Source organism: Atractosteus spatula, chromosome 27 (assembly GCF_055471065.1).
Source record: "Atractosteus spatula isolate fAtrSpa1 chromosome 27, fAtrSpa1.hap1, whole genome shotgun sequence".
NCBI classification, from domain to species: Eukaryota; Metazoa; Chordata; class Actinopteri; order Semionotiformes; family Lepisosteidae; genus Atractosteus; species Atractosteus spatula.
Genome location: NC_142732.1, coordinates 1,390,216 through 1,416,084, shown reverse-complemented (window position 1 = coordinate 1,416,084; position 25,869 = coordinate 1,390,216). Strand labels below are relative to the sequence as shown.

The 25,869-nt window shown below is 41.4% G+C and overlaps 1 protein-coding gene across 1 annotated transcript in view; it reads left to right on the top strand.

Annotated features, from left to right (window-relative positions):
- The window catches only part of doc2b (double C2-like domains, beta), a 216,895-nt gene that overhangs the window by 181,045 nt on the left and 9,981 nt on the right, over positions 1–25,869 (top strand). The window contains exons 13-16 of the mRNA XM_088907213.1: positions 5,761–5,835; positions 9,267–9,376; positions 18,202–18,328; positions 22,813–22,970. Of these exons, the coding sequence (XP_088763339.1) occupies positions 5,761–5,835; positions 9,267–9,376; positions 18,202–18,328; positions 22,813–22,970 (470 nt within the window). The remainder of the gene's footprint in view (positions 1–5,760; positions 5,836–9,266; positions 9,377–18,201; positions 18,329–22,812; positions 22,971–25,869) is intronic.

The following is a 25,869-nucleotide window of genomic DNA, read 5'->3' as shown; positions in this document are numbered from 1 at the left end:
TTAAGATGCTGTGTGGAAACTTCATGCATGATGCAAAACAGTCTTTTCCTCCATACAACCTTCTGCTATCTTTCACTTATGTCCCATTTTGTTAAATTGCAAATTATGTGCAATTGAATGAATGAATGAATTGAATGAATGAAACTGAACACACTGAACAGTGAACAGTGACATTAGTAGTTCAAGGGAAAGTAAGTAAATAATCACAGTGAGTTATAGTCTTTTGCCAGAAACTATTGTTTAATTCAGTATTAATAATTATTAATTGTTCATAATTATTCAAGAAGAACTGTTGCACAATTCAAGGTACAGAATAATTTTCGTTTTTGGTAGATCTGAGAATGTTTTTTTAAGAAATTGTGACATTTTTGAGAGACAGCGCCTCAGGTAGTACAAATGAGTGTTAAGATAAGGCAGGCTTTGAAGAGAACTGCCTTCGTGTCTGCCTTCAGACAGTAAGCTGCTGTTTGCTGTCTGTATTCATTGCTACTGATTGCCCCTGCAGTTTTCATCATTAGTCTACATAGCAAACAGAAAATTAAAAACAAAAGGTAATTCTCAGTTACGTTCATAATTATGCATTTAAAAATTGACACGAAACCTGTGCCACTTCTTAATTACTAGGTTAGGCTATTTTCTTCCTCATCTGGAGAGGATACTCTTAATTACTGCTTTTATCCTGACAAGCATTCCCATTGATAGCCTTTCCTGACTTTAACTTCACAGTAAAGAAGCACAATTGGTCTGCAACTCAAGCTAATGGAGTCACAAAAGTTATAGTAGAAGAGGCTATTGCTAAAATGCCCAAAGGTCAGCAGGAGATCAGCTGAACTGAGATGCAGAGGAAAATAATAATAAAGCAGCCCACTGTAAGCTTATACATCTCTCTCTGCATCTTGTGTTCTGTTGCCAAGACCAGCTCTGGCTGAGATACCCAATGCCTGCTAAAGTCTTAAGTCTTAGTCACTTGCACCAGGTCCAGTTCTCCCAGAACCTACCTTAACCTACCAGTTTGGCTTTGGACTGCGAAAGGAAACAAGAGCCCCTTGGTAGTTAGCAATTGATTGACCAGGGATCCTGTCCTTTCTTGAAAGAAACCAATGTAGCGACTTCAACAACATGACTGGTTAGCTTGTTCCGTCCCCTCACAACCTTTGAACAAAGAGTTCCCCTGTTCTCCGAGTTATATGAACTTTCGCTTAGTTTCCACTTGCGTCCTCTCATTTGTGTTTGACAGGTTAGTAGAAGTTCCTGAGTCAGGCGCCCTTGTAGTCTTCTGTGTTCAAGACTGCAGAGGTTCCTTTCCTTTAGCCTGTCAGTACATTCCTTCAAGCCCCAGAATATATCTGGAGTCTCCTTCCTGGACTGATTCAAGAACAGCGATATCTTTTAAGATCCTAACAATATTCTTGTTAGGTAGAAAATGTTTTTTAAAAGTTTCACTTTTCTTCTCTGTAATAATGGATTGTTAACTCCTGTGCAAGCTGTTGTCAAACCTCGTTGAAGAGCCTAATGGAATTAGGTAATTCCTGAGAGACTGCAAAGTCACTTTGTTTAATTCCCATAGGGAAATGTTAGACTGTGTTGTGAGCTGTGTACATGCACTGCATGACAGAACAACCACAACTGACAGCTGGCTCCATTCTATTAGAACAATTTGAGATGGATTTTCAAATTTGCCCAACCCCCCCCCCCCCATCTGAAAATAATTACTGCATTCAGTGAGTGAGGAAACTTCACTTCTCCTATAGTTTATTTATCTAGAATTGACATTCCAATTCAGTTATCTTGTAAATCAGTTTAAAGACAATTAGATTTTTGACTTAGTTACTTTATATGGCATAAGAAACATACATGTTGTTTTGTGACTTCTCTTTATGTTTATATCAGACACCCGTTTATGCTGTACATTGGTGTCTATTTCCAGATATCAATACACATTGTCCTCAGTAAGACAAGTAAGGTTACTGGTTTGGTCTGATTGTAAGGAGCTTTAAAAGTTGACATTAACTCTCAGTGGTTCTAATCAGTCTGCAAAAATACCTGTACTGTACCTTACAAGATTAAACTGTAGTTAAAATTCAGACTTAAGAACCATGAAGCATCACAAGGTAAGATATAGAACTGCAGGGTCTGATAGCAGTCATAACAGCAAGGCTTGTTGTGTTAACACACAGGCATTGACTGTCCTGTGGTGCACCAGTGAAAAAAAGCAAAGATTAAATCAAGGTGTCTTATCGGTTTTAGGGAGCATGGGTTATTGATCCTATCCACACTGTTATTTTCTGCCATCAATCAGTTCCCTTAAGGAACCAGCTGAAACAGATTTTTATTTCTGCCTACACACTTGGGTATGTTTGCATAGCAACTGTTTTTTTTCTGTTGGCTCAAGTAGCTGAAAGCCACGCTTTTATTGACCTGCAGCTCTTAATAAACACAGGAGGAAACTCCTTAATAGATTGAACAGTGTTAGTGTGGACATGTGTTCGATTTCCCATCTGAAACAGTTAATTTTTCCCTCAGGGAGACCAACTGTATTGAAAGCCTTAAGGAGAAACTCAAGAATGCAGCTGAAAAAGTTATACATATATAAATGTACGTAAAATCAGAGTCCCCGGTGTCTGTGTGCCTGGGCCATCCTGCGGCTCTGCCTGACAGGCCTTACACATCACAAGCAGCATGCTGTTCCTGTATGCAGCACCACACCTTGATGTTCTTTGACAAATGACCTTCAGATCTTGAGGTGGCGCATGGGGGAAGGGGGTTAATCTCGAATGAATCTAGGATTTTCTAGAGAACTGGGAGATCCAGATACTGTACCAAAAACAAATAATTTCCTTGTCCAAACATTGGCCATAAAAGGCTGGGGGTCAGGACAGAGGAACTGACAACCTGATGCAGGCCTCATCCCCTTACCCACCTTAAGAAATGCAGCTTTGGCAAGAATACAAGGAAACATGCTGTATCCTTACTTCCTTTCTGTCCGGGTGGAAGGAAATTTGCTTTGTAGGCAGGTAAAAGACTTAATACAATATGCAATACATTTAGCACAGTATGGACAAATCAGAAACATAGATGTACTGTATGATGAGAAAGAAAAAATCTATGAAGAAAAATATAACAATCACTTGTCCACGCAAGGCGTGGTCATGACAGTCCGTGGTTATATTGTCCTTCTGCACTATGTGCTGGGCATAGATGACTGAATTCTGCTGGCTACCTTCACAATCCTGCTCAGTCCGTTTTTATTGCGTGTATTAAGATTTATAAACCAGGCTACCGCATTGAATGTCAGGACAGATTCAATGAATGTTCTGTAGAATAAGCTCATTGTTGTAAGACACACATTGGAAGAGCGCGGTTTTCTTAGGAAGAACAGTCACTGTTGGCTCTTCTTACATAAGCCATCCATGTTTTCCTCAAAGGTAAACCTGTAATTAACAACACTCCCAAGATATGTAGACAATTGACTGTTGACATTTTCAGTTTCTTGCTCCTCAGTGACTGTTGCTTTTGCAACTTGTGGTAGCTTTCTGTAAGTTATCATGTCTTGGCAGTTTTGGATTGTATTTGACACATTAAGTCGAAAGAAGGAGTTGTTAACATCATTCAGCACAATAATCACCTTATAGGCCCATGATGGAGGAGACTGACAATGACAGAGTCATCAGCAAACATAACGATGTTTCTGTCTCCAGAAGGGCTTCTAAAGCTGTCTGTGTTAAGGATGTACAGTACAGGACAGGGGATAGCACAGAGCCCTGAGGAGTGCCAGTGGAAGAACAAGAGTGCTCTCATATAAGACCATTTACCCTCAGTCTTTGTGATCTGCTTGTCAAAAAGTCTAAGATCCAACCTACAATTTTAAAGTCTAGATTAAAATCTTTCCACTAACAAGCGTGGTTGAATGGTGTTAAAGGTTGATGAGAGATCTATAAATAAAAGCCTGGCATGTGTCTTGGGACCTTCTAGATGTGAATATAAAAAATTTATACGTGCATGTATGCAATGTATAAAAAACAATTGTACTGCAGCAGTTCCAACAAGCTATAAAACTGTCATGTTTTGAGGCAGTTTGCCAGATAGAGATCTCTCCAAGTGAAGATGAAGAGTTCCAGTTAACCTGCTACTTTAAGGCGACTGAATAAAATCTTCCTAATTTCCGTGTCTTGAGATTGATCGCCCTCTCTGCAGTATTCATCTCTCTGACATACACCAATTCTAACAACTAACGCCACTGGTTTATTTAAAACAGGAACATCAGCCATTTAAAATGACCCAGAGCCTTGCACCTGTTTTCTCTGGTGTAGTTTTCTGAATTGAATATGTATACGAGGAGCCCAGACAAGGAAAAGGGCCTTTTTACCCTGAGATTCCCATTTCAAGTTGGGATACTTGCAGTAACTCATATCATTCAGTGTCTGGATACTTAAAGAAGGAGTGTGTATAATCTGCAGTACTAACTTGATCATCAAGGCCTTGAGACATAAAGGCTTTAAGGAGACTTAGTGATACATGCTTAGTGATATTAACACAATATCTCAATTACAACACCTAACACCAAGACTGCCTGTGGCCAGGAAATGCACAAGCTATCTGACAGGAGCACTATTCCTTCTGCCCATGTGATGTGTCCCATTGACGCAGGTGAGGCCTCAATGGCGTATGTGTTCTCCGTGGAGATCAGCAATCCCACCAGCTGTTTTTTAAGCACTTATGTGTTTTAGTTGATTTAAATTAACCCACACAAGCGCTCCCACGCGTTGTTTAGTTCCTCAGAATGAATGGTATTAATAATGCAGAAAAAAATGCTTCCAAGAGCCACAGCAGAATGACTGACAGGAGAGCTGATCCTGCAGCCATGCAGTTCCTGAAGGCAAATCAACAGCAGCACAGGCTGTCAGTGTTTAGTTTTCCTGTTTTCTTTCTGATTACCCCAAAAGAAGAGTGTAATGCTATCAGAATCATAAAAATAGTTTTCAAAATCCCCTGTATTTAGATCAGCCAACAAACTATTTCTTAGATTAGATGAATCTACAAATATTAAAATGTGTTAAATGTTTTGCATGGCTATATATGTAACAGCAAAATTAAATTTAGTTCTTCAAAGGTAAATCAATGTTTTGAATAAAGATATTTTGGCAGAGATATGTCTGATATCACAGCACTGGATACAGTATATACTGTATAGTGGTTTTGAATTACTTCCTTTAAAGTGCAGTATTTTTCAAATACACATACAAAGCCTATCTGCTCTCTTTCAATATAGATGTTCAATATAGATATCACTGACAGGTTATACAAGTGTGGTCAGTTAAAGACATTAGGAGGATTTCTGACCATTTCTATGTACTTAATTTCATACATACAAACCTCTCCCTTGTTATTAACTTATGGCCACATCACTAGGCCAGACTAGGCCTGTAGATTGTAGAAGTAAGATTGGAACTGTTTAGTACTCAAGCGAGGGGACTACCATGAAATGGTTGTGTATCTAAATCCCCAGCTGTTGAAACCTTAAGCATCCAGTATCCCAATTGCTTAAGTCAGTTCAGCTGTATAAATGAGCACTGGCATTGATGACAGAAGCTAACCAACAATAGACTGAAGTCCCACCCAGGGTGTGTCCTATACTCTCTGTTCCCCATCTCTCGAAAAGATATGATGTGGTCCTACACCCAAGATCTCGTTCTGCAGGAAAGCATTTTCATAAAAAAAAGCTGACACCCTCCTCCGACCCTCTCTTCCTCTCTCTTCTAGGGGCTCAAACCAATGGACCACAATGGGCTTTCTGACCCCTATGTCAAGCTGCACTTGCTGCCTGGAGCGAGTAAGGTAACAGAGTTCTCTTCTTTGCACTTTTCATGGGATTTCACTCTTTCTTTTGACTTTCCTCCTCCTTTCCCAACAAACTCACGCAGCTGTCAGTAATTAATACATTACCTTGTTAATCCCCAGTTGTATACTAATGACATGACCTGCTGAATTTACTCTCCTTCAGATGTTTATTAAATAATTCATTAAAAGTGGACACAGGCATATGGGCTCAATTGCACCACTTGCAAGATCATAAGCACATAGGCTTTGATGACTGTGTTTCAAAGCTACAGATGTCTTTCTGGCTCAAATGGTGTATACACCCAGAAAGCAAACATTCCTGCAGACTTTATGTCAAAACACTTTTTGTGGTCCCTGAAATAATAAGTTATAAATAAGGTTATTGCATGCTGTTGTTCTACCTGTATTTTGAAACTTGGGTATTAAATGGGTTTTTCTTAATATTCCAATTAATACAATGTATGCTGCTTAATGTAATTTGAATCATATTCCTATGAATTTTAAATTTGGAATTGACCATTTGTTTTAGCATGTACCCGCAGAATATAGAATCGCAATTTCTTTAAGGACTGAGTTTTCCAGCAGTGACTCCTCTACTGCACAGAAAAAAATGAGGACTGACAGACATGCTCCTCCAACACACTTACTTGTCAGTGGCATTTGTCATTTGACATTTGACACACATACAGTATAGCTCCACAGTGCCAGACAAGAGAGTTTCCATCAACTGGAAGAGCAGTGTTTCTCCCACCCATGTCACTGCAAGCCTGCAGGCACCTGGCAGGGGCTGCAGCAGTCATGGTTTCAGGACCCAGATTCACTGCTGCCTTACTCCCCCTGCAGAAGCTGTGCCGATGTGATGTCAGTAAAACTGGCCCTAGTGTGAGCGTGTGTGTCTTAGGCTCCATCTCCCCCACCCAGACTCCGTACTGGATAGGAGGATTAGAAATGGGATGGATGGGTGCAGCCTTACATGTGCACTATAGTTAGTTAAATTATTATCAGTAATTCAATTTAGCAGCACACGGCATACTTCTGCATCAGTCCAAAACTGATGGAGATATTTTGAAAACCTCTCTTGAGTTTGCCTTCAGTGTCATCTGTGTCTGAAATGTAAGGAAGGAGCTCTCCTGCTTGAGTAGTGTAATACAACCACACTTTATCGACAGGACGTTAAGCTACATTTCCACACAATTTCACTTCACAGTTAAGATATTATGCACACAGTCAAATGCACACTGAAGGTTCAGAATGCCATTCAGAATCTTTCAGAAAGTACGCAGTCACTAGGACTTGCCAGGCCTCAATGAAAACAACTGTTAGATTAAAAAGAGAAGGCAACATGTTTATTGACATCTGTGTTTGTGTATATTCTTCTGTGTCTTTGTCAAGACAATGCAAAGAAGCAATTAAACAAAAACAAACAGTTTTTGGGTATAGATTAAGACGTGTGGAATATGCTCGAGCTTAAAAAGTATTAGTAAGACCTCCTTTAGAATATTGTATTCAGTTTGGATCCCCACAACACAAAAAGGAAATAAGGAGTTCAACAAGTACAACAAGAAAGATTCTTGGTCTCAGGGAATAATTGTACAGAGGCAGGATAAACGAGCCAAATCACTTCAATTTAGAGCAAAAGCAATTAAGAGTAAGTCAGATCCATGTATATCCTCTAAGGAGAAGGATTCTAATAGATAAGCGTTAACTCATGGGACTGCTTCAAACTCTGTAGTGAAACAAGGACTTTGAATGTAGAATAGAAAACTCGTCTTTATATAGGGTTGTACACTAAGTACCTGGAATAGGCTTCTCGCACAGTTGGCAGAGGCCCAAACCAGAATTTTTGATACACTAAACTACCTAGCTCAGCTAAACTACCTAGCTTTATCTCATTTCTTCTATTCTTATTTTTTTAGCAGTAGTAGCTATCCATCCATCCATTTTCTAACCACTTTGTCCAATTCAGTGTCACGGGAAGGACGGAGCCTATCCCAGCAAGCAACAGGGTCAAGGCAGGGTACACCCTGGACAGGACGCTGGTCCATCACAGGACAGACACACAGTCACAAACACACACACACCAGTTTTCCCAGAAGCAAAGTGACCTACAAGTGTGTAGAACCAGAGCACAAGGAGGAAACCCACATGAACACAGTCCACACTGAATTAAACCCAGGGCCCTAGTGCCCTAGGGCCCTAATGCTAACCAGTGAGCCACTCTGTCGTATTTAAAAAAAAAACATCACGTGCATCATTGTGCTGGTCCAGTTCTTTAAAAACTTTTGAATAATCACAGCTGTACTCTGGTTTAGAAAGAGGGTTTGTTTGCTTGGCAAAAGTGATCAAAGCGTAAGCAAGATGGAATTTTCAGATCAGGCAAAGAGAGAAATTAAACATTGATAAGGCAGCTGTCCTTTTTCAGATTGAAAAAACGTACGGATATCTACCAGCACATATGAGTTGAGTTAAAGGACAGTGTTGATCTGAGGCAGCTTCAAAGGTATTTAGAGACCAAGTGAGATATATGTGGTGCAATTTGTCCAAGTGTAAAGGCGATCACTCTAGCAAGTGAGCGCCTTCGAAAAATCCAAATCCATTAGTATCAAATTCAGACCTTGATTGTTTTTATTTTTGCCTTCATTTTTTAATAAAGTTTGCTCCTCTTCTTTCACTTCACTGATGTTCAGTGCCTTGTTGACCCTAGGCAGCTGATGTGCCACTGCCCCCCTATGTCACAGAATGGAATGGCATCTTCCATTGCAGTTCATTTTCAGAAGCTGTGTGATTACACAGTGTTATTTAGCCTGCATTTCAGAATTTGTAGACAGGAAAATTAATTACCAGAGTGGCATTTTCTTTTTTAGTCAATAAAAGCCAGGAAGGTATGAAGGACTTTACATGAGGAAATATGTATATTCTAAAGGTAAATATAACATAGCAAAGAAAATATTTTTTTCTAATTATTTTTGGTTTATTTAAATGAATATTTTGGCTTTTGCTGTTTAAAAACACATTTTTTAATAACTAAAACCTTTTCTTGGTATACAGTTTCTGATTTACAGTAAAATCAAAACCAAAGTGAATCAGGTGGAGAAATTAGGAAGAGAAATCCTGAGCAATGAATGGGCTAATGAATGGAGAGCAGTGACTGTATCGTCACTAATGGAAATCTGCCTCAATCACAGTACTGAGCACACATAATATTATGTCTGAATTGAACCTAGAACAACAAGACATGTGCCTTTAAAGGCAATCACCTGTTTCAGATTACACCAGTCCAAACCTTGCAGCAGTCATGTGGGATTTTGATCTCATACATGACCAGTTACCCTGGCTGTGGGATCCACGGTGATCCACGGTGATCCACAGTGACACTAGTGTCTGGGCTGAGCTGCTTTTTAACCATCTCTCCTGTCCCTCTCTCTCAGGCCAACAAACTCCGGACGAAGACCCTACGCAACACCCTGAATCCCATCTGGAATGAGACCCTCACATACTACGGAATCACAGATGAGGACATGGTCCGCAAAACACTCAGGTACCCCCTCCCTGTCCCTTGCCCACTAAAGACAACCAAACTGCCTCCCAATGCATCAGTCCATGACTGGCCTGAGGATTTAGGAGGTCCTTATTAAATATAAATATTTGCCACTGTGATAAACATAGATTCTTCCTCAGTAGGAAAACATAGAGTGAAGTTGTTAGACGTCACCCATAGGGAGTTAATTGAAGAGCAGGCATGTCATGTGTTCCTCTAGATACTGTAACATTGTTCTTCCTGCTTCATATTAAAAAGGGTGCAGTAAATTTAAGCATGAAAGAAAATGCGTTATGAATTTGGTTCAGAGAATCCACTTCTGACCATACACCATAACTTTCTCTGTGCTGACAGGGAGCTGGACAGAAGTTTAAGTTTTGTTTTTTTAATGAGATTCTTTTAATTTTCATGTTCAAAACTAGTGGTGAATTATCTTGGGGGCCTATGTGACTCAGCTGCTAATTGCACTTGCTTAAAGCCCAGGTTGAGCTCTGTAATCCAGACGTTGCTAATTTGAGCCTTGGTAATGTCCCTTGCTGAGTGTGACCAGGCTTCCCCATGCAATGACTCACAATGGGTTGAGCACCACTAGGGAGTAGTGTTAGGATTAGTTGACCAGGGGTCTCTGGACTTTCTTACAAACAGTGGCTCATGTTTGTTAGAAACCTGCAATCTTTCTGACTTGCTGGTGCCTGAGAAGTAACATGGGATCAGCTTTTTGGTGCAGAAAAGTGCTTTGTGCCTCAACACTGGAGATATGTCTGATACATTCAAGGGGCTATGCACACTCTGTAGGCTGGCAGGGATGTCAGTGAGAGACGCACCACTCCTGCGATCAAGTGATGGCTCGCCTGTCATCGTGGAGCATGTGTCAATCATCATGACTTCAGAAAGGGGCGTGTCAGAGGAGCGTGCCCTTGTGTCTCTGAAGAACATATGAACTGTCGAGAGGAGGTCAATCTGTGGTAGCTAATCAATCCCATGCAGCTGTTTCTTGAAAGAAGTCAGGGTTTCGGCTACAGAAATGTGGCCGGGTAGCTTGTTCCATACTCTCACAGCCCTTTAGGTAAAGAAGTGCCTCCTGTTCTCAGTTTTCAATCCACTTCTGCATAGTGTCCGTTTCTGTCTTCTGGTTCATGTCACACTGATCGCTGTAGTAGTCACAGCCGAGCCTTAAAGCAATTGACAGTTGCAAATAGGATGCTTATACAATAAAAGAAACAAATGCCCCTTTCAGTTTACTTAATTCACAGTCACTCCATATTGAAATGTACTTTTCATTTTCCATCGTCATTCATAACTCCAAAGAAATTGATGTGAAAACTATTTCACCATTAGTTTTGTAAGTGATCATAAGGATGGGTGTGAGAACAGACTAGGGCTTGAGTTGTTTCATTTCTCTCCCTGCTTTCTCAGCTGAAGAGATCTGGTTATGCTGATTACACTTACACTAATTAAAGATGGATTTGCTGCAAAAGGTAATCGTCTCTGCAGTTAAATCATCTTACTGCCTTTCAAAAGAGCAGAGCTTTATAAATGAAGAGGATTTGAGTAAGGGTGGTTTTATTGACAGTCTGCTGCAAGTAAAAACAAAAAAACATTAGCTCCTGCTTTTTAAACATAACCACACAGAAGTACGGATGATTTGCAGTATTACTTTTAAGTAGCTACTATGATGTTCCAGTAAACAATTATGAACCTGATCAGTATAACACATTAGGTAACACATTTTAAAAATTCATTTTGGATTTCTATGCCGCTTATAGAAGTAAATGTGCAAGTCAATTGCAAAATTAGGCCATTTATTTCAGTCATGCAGAACAATATGGAAATGAGGAATAATATTGGTAGGGCTTAAATATCTTTACAAAATAAGTACTTTTTTTTTCAATGAAAAAACAATGCTGGCTCGGTGGCACAGCAGTTATCTTTGCTGCCCTTTAGCTCAGGAGCCCTGGGTTCAAATCCTGAGGTGCTATCTGTGTGGAGTTTGCATGTTCAATTGTGGAGTTTCCTTCCACAATTGAAAAAACATACTGGTAGGTTAATTGGCTTTAATCTTTTACATCGTCGTCATCCTTTCATCCTGGGACAATTAGCCCAGGTGTGAGTGTGTGCGTTCATATGTGGGTCGGTGTCTGCCCTATGATGCCCTGTGATGAACTGGTGTCCCATCCAGGGTGTACCCTCCCTTGTGCCCAGTGCTTGCTGGGAGAGGCCCCAGCTATCTTGCGACCCTGTACTGAATAAAGCAGTTAGAAAATGAATGGATGATAAAAGCCTGTCTGAGGCAGGTAAATCAATTTTACAGTAACAATCACCTGCTCTACCAGCTCCACCATAGTGTGTGGATTCGGCACTGACCTTCTCAGTCACCTTCGGGGTCATGCCAGGCCATCATGCTCCACCGCGAGGGACAGCCAGTGACTCATCAATGTGGCACACAGACGCAGCTCAGGCGCCTAACGAGCAGTGGCTGCTCACGGTCTGGAAAACATTCACTGTGCTTTAGAGTTCCTCTTTTCTGTAGTTTCAAGAAAGGCTGATGATTGCATTTAGCAGCTTCATCTCACACCCTAAGAAGAACCTCTTTTTTGTGTTGTGCAGCAGTGAGAGCTAGGAAGGACCTAGGGTTGATTTTGTTTGGGTGCCATGGTGGTGCAGTGGTTAGCATTGCTGCCTCACAGCGCTGGGGCCCTGGGTTCAACTCCTGGGGTGCTGTCTGTGTGGAGTCTGTATGTTCTCCCCATGTTCCCGTGGGATTCCTCTGGATGGATTGTTCCTGTGTGACTAGCTTCATTTCTTAGGAATGAAAAAAATTTAAAGTAAAGAACATTTGCTTTATTTTTCTTTCTGAAAAAATAGGCATGTGTCAGAATAAATACATGAAAGTTAAGAAAAGCTTGCTCAGTTGATAGCCATATAAACAGAAAAGAATGGACATGTCCAATTCAGCGGTTACATGGATTTTAATCTTTTATTAAATCAAATTAAAATACACAGTAATTCCCCAGTATATCGTCAAACAGGGGTTTGAAAACCTACAGCATGGTGGTAAAATCGCCAGTTTTCACCCTGGAAGATCCTTTTGTTAAAAAGCAGACAAAAGGAGAAGAATCTTTCCTTCCGTTTGTCGATTTTCAAGTGCCCACCTGATGATTTGTGTGAAGAGTTTACACTTGGTCCCTTTCTTTAGACCACCCTTTTCAGTTTCCATGGAAACAAAGAATTCCCGTGTGCTAGCCTTGTCTTGAAAACAATTTTATCCGCTGCACTAAAGAAATTAGGAAACTAGACCACCTGAAGCATTCGTTTTCCTTACTCAACGAAGGTGCAAAGGCTTCGGAATCCCAGAGTTATCCTTGGCGAAACCGGACACAGAAGAAATAAATAAATGAGGCCTGCCTCTGGGGCTTCTGTAGATATTAAAAAGGTGATAAAAACAGATTATTATGTCTCGCTTCCTCCTTCAAACGAACAGCTCTGTTGGCTTCCTACTGATTTGATCTCTGCAGATTGCAAATTAAGAGAAAAAAGTTGAAGAATTGCCATGCTGAGGCCATTGTCAGAATTGAAGAGCAGTACAAAGTACTAAGGGCAGACCACACCACTCCAGAGGGAGTGCTTTTGTGTGTCTATTAAAGAAAATAAAATGTTTGGCCCTGGCCTTCACCTCTGTAATTCAGCCCTTTTTTGAGGACTGCTGTCTTGGATCAAAGGTTTGAGTGAAAAGCTGAGCTGGAGAGATCACTGAAACAGCTGTAGTCTTTGTGTCTGGAGAATTGCAATGGAACTTCACGAAGAAAAAAGGAATTCTAGTAGTTTCTTGTCTTCATGTTTGTTTAATTATTACTTCTCATCAAAAATAAGCGACAGTGCGGGCCTATGGTTAGGGTATTTTAATGAGTTAAAAAAGTAGTCCGAGGGCTCACAATATGCAGAGAAATAGACACTTGTGTTTCCACATTACCCATATAAACATTGAAGAAATATCGTATCAAGATGCATCAGTCCAGGAATAACTGATAACATGATCACACTCCTTACACTATTTGTGATACCATGTAACTTAAATTGTCAGGGGTCCGTATCTGATAAAAAATGAATGAAGCAAAAAAAAAGCTGTGTTTTAATTTGGAACTGAACGCCAGGTAAAACCTGAAATGGAAAAAATGTTTGTGCAAATGGGAGCCCAGTTCCCCTTCATCAGGAGCTCAACGAAAACAAAAGAATTTATTTTTAAAAAAGTTTTTCTACCGCTAGACTAAATAGAATGGATTTTCATCAGCAAGAAGCACGCAAGTTTCTTCAGGCAGTGAAGTTCAGTGCTTGAAGTAGCAGATAGTTGGTCATGGCTTGAATTCGAACGTGCTTTATCTTGCCTGACTAAAGCCCTGCACACCTTCACTGGGAAGATTGCCTGCTGATACTCCAAGCAGCTTCGACTGTCAGAGAGGATCGAGCGCTCTGGGTAGCTCTCTGAGAGTGTGTGCTTTGCTGGCACAGTCGCCGAATCCTTGTCCATGAGCAAGCCAGGCTAATGGTTAGAGATATATCGTTCTCTCCCAGCTCTACACAGACATTTTGTGATTTCACAATCTCTCTAAAGAGACTAAAGAGATCTTCATTTGTTTTCTTTGAAGCTGTGACTGAATGACTACAGTAACTAAGTAGTTAAAAGCGTGTTGTGTTGTTATATTGCTGTTAAAATTGAACTGGCTGGTTGACCCTCTCCTGCTGTCAGTGGAGCCAGGTTTTCGATTCAGCCTTGAATTTTTAAACCTTTTAAAACGCGTAACTGTGACACCTTAGACGTCCAGCCTGTGCGAGTGCCATGTTTTCTGACCTTTAATGGAAAACCCATCCAGACTTGAAATTAAGAAATTTTGGCTGAAGTTTTAGCCGGATCTGTTCACAGCCACCAGAGGTAGCGCATTGGAGAGCTACCAGCCCAAGTCTCCTGGGTAACTTATGATCTTACTGTCACAGATTTTTAATTTGTTTTGCTCTGCCAGTACAATAGCAGTGAAAATGTTACAGTCTTATTGTCTAACTTATTAACATGAGACTTTTTGGGTCGCCTCTGTCTTTTTCTAGGAACAAACAAAACTGTTCCATCTTTTTTCTCCTTCCCCACCGGGGCACAGAGAGACTTCAAGTGCACATTGGAATGACAGTTTAATTGTGAGCTGTGCGTGACTCCACAGAGATTTAAAAATGCTAATAACGTGAAGTGATTATTAAAAACACTGGCTTCTTTTTCACTCCGCGAAACCAAATGCTTCAACGGCTGTAATAGCTCCATTTTAAAGTGACATTGTCAAACGGGTGTCAGCCTAATTTCCTCTTTACAGCTGGTTCAAAGACTTCTAAATGATATCTTTTATATTAAAAATACATGAGACATTTAAAACGCTATTACTAATATACTAGACCATCCACAAAGCCACCAACAAGACAAAAGGAACAAATTACGGAAAATGATGTCTTTTATTCTGGGGGTCTGGAGAAAACTTCAGACTATGTAGATTTACAATTGAAAATGGATCCTGAACTCTAATTGCTGTGATCAGTCCACTTAAAAAAAGAAAATGCAAGTGAACAGATATACAAATGTCAAAATACAGATCAAATTCAGCTGTTACTTCATTGTTTTTAGCATAATTGAAACTTGAAGATGAATTTTCTCAAACAGTATATTTCCCAAGTGTTGATAATATCAGTGTAAACTAGAACATGCGTTAAAAGATATGAGACTGTGCTGTGACTATAGAATACATTACAAATAGGAAATGACACCTCAGAAAGAACAGATTACGAGAATGTTTTTTTGTTTCGAACTAGTGCAGTTGTGCAGTGGTCAACAATGTTACCACTTTAAATCCGTCTTGCTTATACAGAATAGTGAAACAAGCGACCTCAACATAGAGATGATGTAGGGTGCAATACCAAACCCAAATAGGAGCAGACACAAACAAATTAATATGTCAAACATTTTTACTTGTGTATCAAGCAGTGGGCTGAGGACAGATTCTATAGCAGTAATGTACATTTCCATCACCCTTTCTTTGTCACTCCAGTTATTTTTTTCAATGCTGGATTTCACGGCTATTCGTAGCTACAAAGCAGCAGCATTTTGGGTAGCACAAATAGTACAAATAAATGTTCTTACAGATAGAAATGCCACAGTAACAAAAAAGTGAGTCTTCTATTTACAAAAGGGCAGGAAATGGAATGGTGCTCCAAAGCAAAATGTCATCTTTAGCCACTGATTGAATGCAATACAGAAAGTGCTTGTGCCCTGTGATGCTAACCCAGTTGTTCACTGCTATATTGCTGACACTCCTTGTGTAAACTTGCATTAGAATAAGGAATCCCAGTCCCAGACCTTAAATAAGGAAGGGATGAAACGTTAGTCTGAGAGAAAGGTGACAGTGGTATTTTATTAAAAGGTTGGTGAGAGAAGGGAGTAGCAGGAAAGCCTGGGCTGTTTCAGAGAGCTCTAGAGACATATAGAAATAGTTTCTTTGCATTCGATTAAAAAGAGACTGACAGGTTCACATTGTATTAGAGAGCTTGGAAGTGAGTGGGGGAGCAGCCATTTACTGTGTCAGAGGGATGGAGAGAAATGCAGAGAGTGAGGGGGCTGTTGCCTGAAAGCCAGGAAGACTGGAGGTACAGATAAGAGGCCGGTGGACGTCCATACAACCTGTACATGCTACTTTCAGACCTGCTGTAAATGTGCAGAGCTTTCCCAGCTGTCCATTAAACACTCTGCAGCGCAGTGGTGACAGAGAGTGAGACCTGGAAGTCATGGGAGCTGGGAAGGACAGGGATTCTTATCCCACCAGGCGGCTGAGCAAACACCTGCATGACAGCTGGATCAGTGAGTCACAGAGTCTGCTGTTCCGCCAGTGGGGCTTGCAGGCCGCTGTGCTGGACAGAGTGCTCCCTGCTGGACACAGGGACAGCAAGGACATATTTCAGGAGGCAGGAGACTGAAAACAACTAAGCAGAGAAAATTAAAGGCGCCTCGAAAAAAATGATGAATAATTAAAACTACTTTCGGGGGGCTGCTGAGCGTCAGCCCCCACTTATACAGTCAGTTGGATGGACTGGAGCAAGTGGGGCAAAGCTCCTCACTCAAAGGGACCTTCATCAAGATCAGATCGGTTGCAGAAGGAAGCCCAATTCCAGTGTGCCTTTGATCATATACCTTGAATGACCAGGGGAGCACAGGCTCCTGTCACACATCTTAATCAAATGACCAGAGGCTTCTCTTAACTCGCACAGAAATACTTCTAAGGGCAATTTAGCAGAACTTCAAACAGCTGTTCATTTTCAAACCTAAATTCTACCAAACCAAAATACCTCTCATTTAAATCCTCCTGAACAGCTCCTATATGTTTAGCTTTAAAAAGTTTTGAATTTAAAGAGCGACAGGAAAAGTTCCAAATAAAGGGGGAAAACTGGCTGCTGCTATAGTGGCTACTTGAAACGCATACTGAGCATACCCACCAGCTCAATTACAATGCCCCCAGATTGCTTTCTACCATATCTAGATTTTATTTGATATCTTTCCCCAGCAATAAATGAGCTTTTGTGCTTTTGTTGAATTGGCAATGCTGGAGGTCACTGAACCGCAGGACATTTATGATTTATGCTGAGTGTTCTTTAGTGTCAGAAGGCAACTCTTAGTTAAAATAATTAAATTATTTTCACCCTTTCCTTAGGTAAAGATTTAAAGAGGATCTTAACTTCTGGGGAATCATGGCTCATGATGAACCCATATGAAAAACCCTCCTGTAGGTACCGATAATCTTGAAATCGTGAATTGAGTGTCTGTACTATATAGCACTATGGAAGGACTTGTGTTGGTAAGAACAGTAAAACAGATCATCTTCTGAGAATAACAGATTGAATCTCTGCAGTGCAGAGGTGGGAAGTCTTAGGAAATTAGGAAATGACTTAAAGATTACAATGTGAGTGAGCTTTCAAACCTGAGAAGAGGAAAGTCTTCTTACACAGAAAAGGGTAAGTGAGAGTATGGAACAAGCTGCCCAGCCTGTTTGTAATTTTTCTTATGTTCTTTATTTTGTATCACATGGCTAAAGTGTAAAAAATTAAAAGTAAATGTCTCTTCTAGCAAACTCCCTCTTGCTTTTGATGTCTTTCTTGATGTGTTTTGAAATATACTTATCTTGTGACAAGATTTAATGGCTGTATTTTTAATCCCTTATGCATCAGTTCAATAACACAAACATCTATGTGGCAGCAGCATCTCTAGTACAGCACTTTAGCAGCTGCAGTTTGGTTTAAACTTTGCAGGAAACCAAATGCAGGCTATGCTGTAGAATACAAACTATTTGCTACACAGAAAGGCTTTGAACAGTCAAAATCTGCCCTGTACATGGCTTAGTTCAGACTGGAGATATAAAACTATCAAACTCAACGGAGATCTGATAAAAAGAGATCATAGGATTACTGTAACAGTATTGCATCTGCTTCTAAAAACTCAACTGAATTCAATAGCACTGTAATACTGACCTTTTAAACACTAAAGAAGGCTTCAAATAATGGCTGAAGGAGCACAGTGCCTTTCTGTTAGGTGAAATCTGTGTCTGAGCTACTTCATCTTTTCACCAGAACGCTATGAAAGATTTACAGTATGTCTGTCGTCGTCCAGAAATCACCACAATTGTGAAATGGAGAATGAAGAGATGCAAACCGTGATGCAAAGAGTAAAGACTACACCTACAAAATCAGTTAGGACCTCAGACTGCTTAATCTTCACTCCACCTCCCTCTCCCTCCCTGTCTGTTCAGGATCTCAGTGTGCGATGAGGACAAGTTTCGGCACAATGAGTTCATCGGAGAGACCCGGATCCCCCTGAAGAAGCTCAAGCCCAACCAGACCAAGAACTTCAACATCTGTCTGGAGAAACAGCTGCCGGTGAGTAAGTTGGGAAGTAGACCTGGAGATCCAGGAGGAAGTCTGAAGTTTGGAGCAGAACTTTAGGATAAGACAGGGCAGTTCAGTGAACACATTTAAAAGTCAACATCGAAATCTGAAAGTAATTTCTAAAACTCACAGGCAGCCAGTGCAGAGATGCCAGAACAGGTGTAATATGTTTCTGCCTTTGCACCCTCAACAAAATGCAAGCAGCACACGTCTGAATGCACTGAAGGTTTTGAATGTACTTCGCTGGAACTCCTTTAAACAGTGCATTACAATAGTCCGGCCTCGAGGAATCAAAAGATGGACAAGTCTCTCTACATCGAATTGAGAGAGAAGACTGGATCTTGGCAATGTTTTGGAGGTGATAAAAATAATTTTTACAGAAATAGTACTATCGACCATGAACTCCTGTTCATCTCCTGCCATGTTTTTACTGAAGGGCTTTTTTAAGGAAGGTTTGGGAGGGATGGCAGGACTCACGTTCTGCTTCACCTCTGCTGCTCTAACCCATAATCCCTTTAAGTCATCAGTACCATAGTAAGACCCTCTCTTCCTTGTACTCAGCACGTTTGTGCCTCCCTCCTCTGCATCTACCCTTTGGGTAACTCCTCACTCTGCATGGGGGTCCCAACTCCCACATCGTGTGGCCATGCAGGTTATTAAGCAAAAGTTTCTCAATAAACATTCCTAAACCCATTTCCTTACTGGGTGTTATTATTCCTCATGAATGACAAAATATCATACAGTCTGCATTTTTTTAAATTGAACTCATCTTAATGAATTTCTCTGACATTGAAGAGACATAGCAAGCAACCATCTAGCAAATAATAGTAGGGCTCAGTTTCAAGGTTGTGTCCTGGTACTCAGTCATTAAATGACACAGCTCCCCGTCAGGCTGACATTGAGGAAGCGGCTCTGTGCGAAAGCCACATGCTTCAGCAAGAGCAGACGAGGCACAGAGTCCCTGCTGCTTAGGAAATACCTGGACTGGGAGGAGGCACTGGCAGGCTGGCGGTGTCTGTAAAGAGCTGAGCAGCAGAGAGACAGAGTGCGTGGGATACCTCTTCCAGCAGGCACCGGCCCACAGTGGGCAGCTGCTCCAGACACAGGGCTTATGCTTTTAATGAAAGCAAGGAGGAAGAGGCAGGCGCTGTCCACCCACAACCATTCCTCAGGTGGTTTTCTGTCCAGAAGCCAGTTCCACCACTGTGGTCCTTGTTCTCTCTTTATGCTTGGCGCCTACAGTCCGGCTCAAAGTGTTTCAGCAGAGCACAAGGGGAAAAATAAACGCAATACATTCAAAGCAAAAAACAGTGGCCAGCAGAAATAATTATATATATATTTATAAAGACAAATAGAAAACCTGAAGATGTTTCTGAAAAGGTATTTTTTTAAATGAAGATCTGAACAATTCCTGCATTCCTGTGTTTATGTAGCTTTTTCCGTCCCAAAGCATCAAACTAAAACCTATGAGTGAATTAAGCTAACATACCCAAAAAGGAAACCAGGGTTAAGGATCACTGAAACCCAGCTGAAGTAGTTTCTGGGAGAGGCAGAAACAAGCAAGTAACTGGGAGATAGGGGAGGAAACTAGAAACTAGAATATCATTGAGAGGCCAGCAACACAGCAACCCACTGTCATCAGCCCGACAGTGCTAAAAATACCAGCTCAGGCCAGGGATGAATCTATGCCTTAACATGTCTTTAGAGGCTGTTGCAATAGAATTTCAGATTGATTGAAATTGGAATGACCAACACTAGCATTTAAAGTTTACAGTTTTAATAAAAAGTTCTGTTAGAGGATAAAATGTACCTGCGAATAAGGCTGTTAGATCCACTCTGATCCTGTAATACCAGGTGGAAAGAACACCAGCCTGGACTTGCTTCTGAGCCTGAGAGGATGAGAGATATACACAGATATTCTAGGATACATGGATAAAAAATGTTGTATTTACCATCATAAAATTAAATTATTTAATTTCTATTAGATAAAAATAATAGTTAAAGATAAAATACACTAAGTGCCATCAGTTTTTTTCATGTTTAATTTCCACCAGGGGGTTCAGTTCCTGGGGTGCTATCTGCATGGAGTTTGTATGTTCATGTGGGTTTCCTCCCACAGTTCAAAGACTTGCTGGCAGGTTAACTGGCTTCTGGGAAAAATGGCCCTGGTGTGAGTATGTCTGTGTCTGTCTGCCCTGTGACGGACCAGCGTCCCATCCAAGGTGTATCCTGCCTTGAGCCCATTGCTTTCTGGGATTGTCTCCAGCTCCTCTACAACTCTGAACTGGATAAAGGGATCAGAAATGGATGGATGGACTTCCATCATGTGATCATGATTCATGGATTCACTGTTGCCAATATTAAAAATATTACAATATTAAACAATATTAAAATATTGTTTTCGTATTTCCATATGTTAAATATTTTAAATGGAGCTGTTCATAACATGGGGGGAATAGCCAATTTAAGTATGAGCTTTGACTGCACCCATGTTTAATAACTCACCTCACTTTCAGGAGCCAGTACCTATTTCCCCAGCAAACAGCATCCTTGCAGGATCCTACACAGCCTGCTCCATTGTGTCTCTGTGTCGTCTCTGCCACAGCATTAAAATGTGACCCAAAAGTATCTGATATTCTGCTCGTACTTAAAAATAATGAGAGCGGCAGGAGTGAGCTGGTCTTGAGGAAGGACTGATGTGCGAGCCGTGAAACTAGAAAAAGTAATTGAATTCGGAATTCGCTCAGCTGCCTCTGGGCTCCCTTCACTCATCCAGGGGAAAGTGGGTGTGCAGTAACATTCTGATACAGTTTATATCACATTTTGCTTCCTTTTAATATAAAACCCTAACTGAGTGTTTGAAGTAATGGATACATGTGTAATGAACCAGACAATCTTCATTTCTAACCTGTTTCAAATCTTGCATAACCCACATAATTTTCCAGCACTTGTTAATGAATAAAACGACCAAAATCCCTTTAACAAAAAAAAAAAGAACAATATTCATGCTCAGAGCCTCGATCTGTAGGTCAGAGGGTGGTTGTCAAGTTAGGGGCTGGAAGACATTTAAATCCCACAAATCCATCTTTGATGTACAAGTGAAATAAGGATAGACACTAAGAATTAATTTGGCTGCACTTGAAAAGCAAAAAAAGGTTCTTTTTTGTCTTTCTTTTTCTCCTTTCCCCTCATCGAGCAGTGCTCTTGGTGCAGGTACAAAGTCAGCACTTTCCTGTAGCAGGCTGTGCCTGGCTGTGTGCCTCAGACGTGGTGTGTGGAGCCCGTCTGTAGGGGACAGTCAGAGCGTCCCTCTCCTTCACCCTGGCTCTTGCACGCTGCTTCCACTCCAATCAAAGCCCCTTGGCTACACACAGCTACTTAAACACAAGCTAATTGAGTTTGTTCAGAGTCTGCGACCTGATGTTCCGTAATGCTGTGCCGTTGCAGGTAATTGCATGCTGCAATGATCTTCCTGGGTCTAAACTGCCACCCCAAACTAACGTCATGCTGTCAGTGGGAGTGTGAGCAGGGGGTGGTCGCCCTTCAGATTGAGGACTTTGGTGTCCTCCATTAAGGAGCTTGAAAATTATTTTCCTTCCAAGGAGCTCTGTAGTGTCACCTCGATGTTCCTGCTGTCTGATTTCTCCTTGTGCGCCTCTCTCAGTGTTGTGTTTGTTTTGGTGATACACAAGCTGTTTGGGGCATAAAAGTGTCTTTGAAAGCCTTTGAAAGAAGTTGCCTGCGAGGAAGTTTAAAGGGGAGATGAAGCACCATTGCACAGTCCTCTGAAACCCATCACTTCAGGATTGTTTAATGAAGTTTGTGCAGCATTGATTTAAATCCTCACCTGTTCGATTCACTTTAAAACTGCCCTTTGAAGACACGTGGTGCCTTCTGTTATACTCCAATGGAAAGTAATATAAGCAGTGACAGCCAGAAAAGGAAAAAAAAATGATTTTTGTACGAAATACACTAACTAATTTATCCAGTACAAGGTAGCAATGGAGCAGGTGCCTATCCCAGCAAGCAATGGGCATAAAACAAGAAACATCCTGGACAGGACACTAGTCCATCACAGGGCACAGACAGTCACACACACACCAGTTGTTACAAAAGCCAATAACCTACCAATATGTCTTTGGTCTGTGGGAGGAAACTGGACCACCCAGAGGAAACCCATCAGAACACGGCGAGAACATACAGACTCCACACAGACAGCACCACAGGTCCAGAATTGAACCCAGCCCCATTGCTGTGAGACAGCAATGTTAACCATTGTGCCACCGTTCCACCCTGCAACATTAAATTAATGTAATTTTATAGTTTTATTCAATCAGAGTCAGGTCCGTCAGGTTCTGGACACTGCTATGACATTTTCACCTGTACAGTGCCCTCAAAGATAAAAAAAACAAGTGGCCGTGCTGTGCCTCAGGAGAACTGCCTGGTGCTGAACGCTGGCCGTCTCATTCTGACAGATCGACAAGACAGACGACAAGTCCCTGGAGGAGCGAGGAAGGATCATGATCTCGCTCAAGTACAGCTCCCAGAAGAGCGGCCTGGTGGTGGGCATCATCCGCTGTGCCCACCTGGCTGCCATGGACGCCAATGGCTTCTCGGATCCCTATGTCAAGACGTGAGTCCGCCTGCCCAACCGCGTCCGCGACCCGCGGGTGCCATACTTATTAATTCAGCAAGCTGTGGGCTCTGCTGCGTAAGGACACAGTCACCCTGCACTGCTCTGGGGCTCGTCTGCTGTGTTTTCAGTGTTACCTTTCTCTGAAATGTGCGAATGCGACTAGTAACAGCCCACTGTGTCATGTTCTAATGCAGATGGACTGTGTGACACATGCTTGCGTCTGGGTAGCTTCTCCTCCGCGTTTGTTGTAAGACGTCATCCTATCCGGGTTCTGTCTTTGCTTCAGCTAATGTCTTAGAAATTGTTATTTGCAATGAGAAAACTAAGGATTTGAACTTGTACTTGATGTTGGCAGGAGAAGAAAGACTCGTTAGATCCCATTGGAAAACAGATCTCCTTCTGTACAGTGATCCAGCTGCTTATACTGTGGCCTGGGTCCTGTTGAGAACAGCTGTTTTACAGCTCTGAAATTGATTTTCCTAATGGATCATCGGAGTAACCAGGAGACGAAATAACTCATTTTCAGTTCATTCAAATTTGTACTAAATACATTTTGCCTGGACATATTCTCTGAGCATTTTTCAGATTGTTCTCTATTTATTGCCTCACCTTTAAGAAGACTCTGACAAGCATTCTTTTTTTAGGCAGCAGAGACAGTATCACAACAAGGAATAATTCCTTTGCTGTGGAGTGTCTCTGCACTTGTCTCCATTTTGCGAATTTTACGTGCACGCAGCTCCGCAAAGCAGCCTGGGGTGCCTGTTCCAGTTAACGTGTCTCTGCAGTACGAGCTCCAGTGATTACAGCTGACAGGGGTATAAGATTTAGTCCACCCTTGGGTTGCAATTAGCTTCTCTGTGCTGTTAATCCTTGTCTGATTATGAGTGGTGGTGTTCCCTGTCTCCCTGTTCATCTCAGGGTAGATAAAAACCACAGCACAGTGGCCCCAGAGAAGCAACAACTGTTTCCATTAAGAAAGAAGAATATTATTTCAGACAAGGGTGAACAACTACGGAGAAACCAGTACCCCAACATCAGTTAGAGGGTTTCTCCTACTACCTTGTTAACTGCATCCGCTATCTGCTGTATCCTTATTGAATCCGCAAGCTAAGAGTTTTCTGGGCTGCTTGTCCTATTTCTGGGAATCTCAGTGTAACAGTGGAATAGTGTGAGGGCTGCACACCAGGCTGATCACAGGTTTACAGCTGGTTAACTCCTCCAGCAGGCACATCTGGACCCCATTTGTACAGCTGGGCTGACAGGACCAGTCTCACTCAAGAATAGAATAGTGAAGATGCTTCTCCTCTGCTCTTGTCATTGCCTTCTTATTAAGCCCAGCTGTGTTATTGATGTACAGGTGCCTTCTCCAACATAACAGAAAGGTGTTTATGCTAGAAAAACTGGGGTTGAGTGTTCGTTAGGTGTCAGAGAGAGATAGGGGGTGGATTTCCATAGAGAGACCACTTACTCCATTTACATAAAACACTGACTTGATGCGTCACTTGTCAGACCTGATGAGAGACTTTATCTCTCTTAAGACGGCAACAAAGTTTTAATGATGTAGTCTGCTTGAACCCTTATATTTATGTCAACTGAATCTTTACTCAGTCCTTGGTTTAAGAAGTACTTTTCTGGATGTCTAGTTGCAAAGATATTTACCAAACAGGCCTTTTTTTTTTTTACTAAATATTGATCTCCTATGCTTAAATCCTTAATAGGAGACCCATTAATACTGTACAGAAGAGGTGTAAATTACAGTTTATAAAACATTCTATTTTAACGTGTGTAGTACAGTTTTATCCCATAGAACTTATATTGAATCCGCTTTACCATTCGCTGTAGTAGGTTTGGTGGTAGCTTGTCTGAATACATGCAACAAAAACACACTGAGCAGGACAGTGAAGGCAGCCAGCGAAGTTATCAGTGCACAACAGCTACAGCTGGCAGACATCTACATATACAAGTAGTGCAGAAGGCCAATATAATCACTGACTGTCATGACCCCTTGCTCAGTGAATCTGAGCTCCTTCCATCTGGGTGTTGATTTAGACTGCCTGGATTCAAGAGCAGTAGAACTAAGTCATCTTTTACTCCTAGAGCTATCAACCTGCTCAATTTGTGATTGAGCTGATTGTATATTTTACTTCCTCAATCGTGTATCTTATGTATCAAACTTACACACTGATGACCCAATTTCTTTTTTTTCTAATTGTGAAGACTATGTAAGCTGCTCTTATGCATGTATGTTTCTCATGTGTTAATGGGTTCATGTTGTGTTAAATGTTTTTTGTATTATGTTGTGTCTTTTACCTGCCTGCAAAGCAAATTGCCCATCTGGGACAATAAAGGAAGCAATTAATTGCCTGTGCGTTGAGCTCTGAAAATTTAGTATTTGCTGAAATTTTTAAAAGTCAAAAGTCTGAAGTGTTTGGCTGATCTGGATCTGTCTGATTTCAACAGATCAAAAACACGGCAAAAAATTAGAAGGGAGAACCTTAAAATTAGGAAACAAAACTAATAATTTTGTGAGGTTTAAGAAATGCGTGGTTATCCTTTTGTCCACAATGGATTCACAGCCCAAATCATAACCTGACTGCCTCTATCTACTAGCGAGGTAAGAACTGCCCAGAGAAAATGTTTGCTGATGTGATATTCGCAGCTAGCTGTGTGTACACACATATGCACGAGCTGCGTTTGAACCTGACCGCTTGTCAGAGCAGGCTAGAGACACAGCGACACTCCAGCAGACAGAGGGGCTGACTGGACTGATAAACAGGCCTGTTTCTTGTGACGCTGCTGAGGGGGAGTGGGCTTCTGGTGATCAGGCCTGTATTGGGAAGCCAGTCAGACAGCTGCTCAGTGCCCACCCCGTATCCTCCCTGCATCTCCGCAGCCT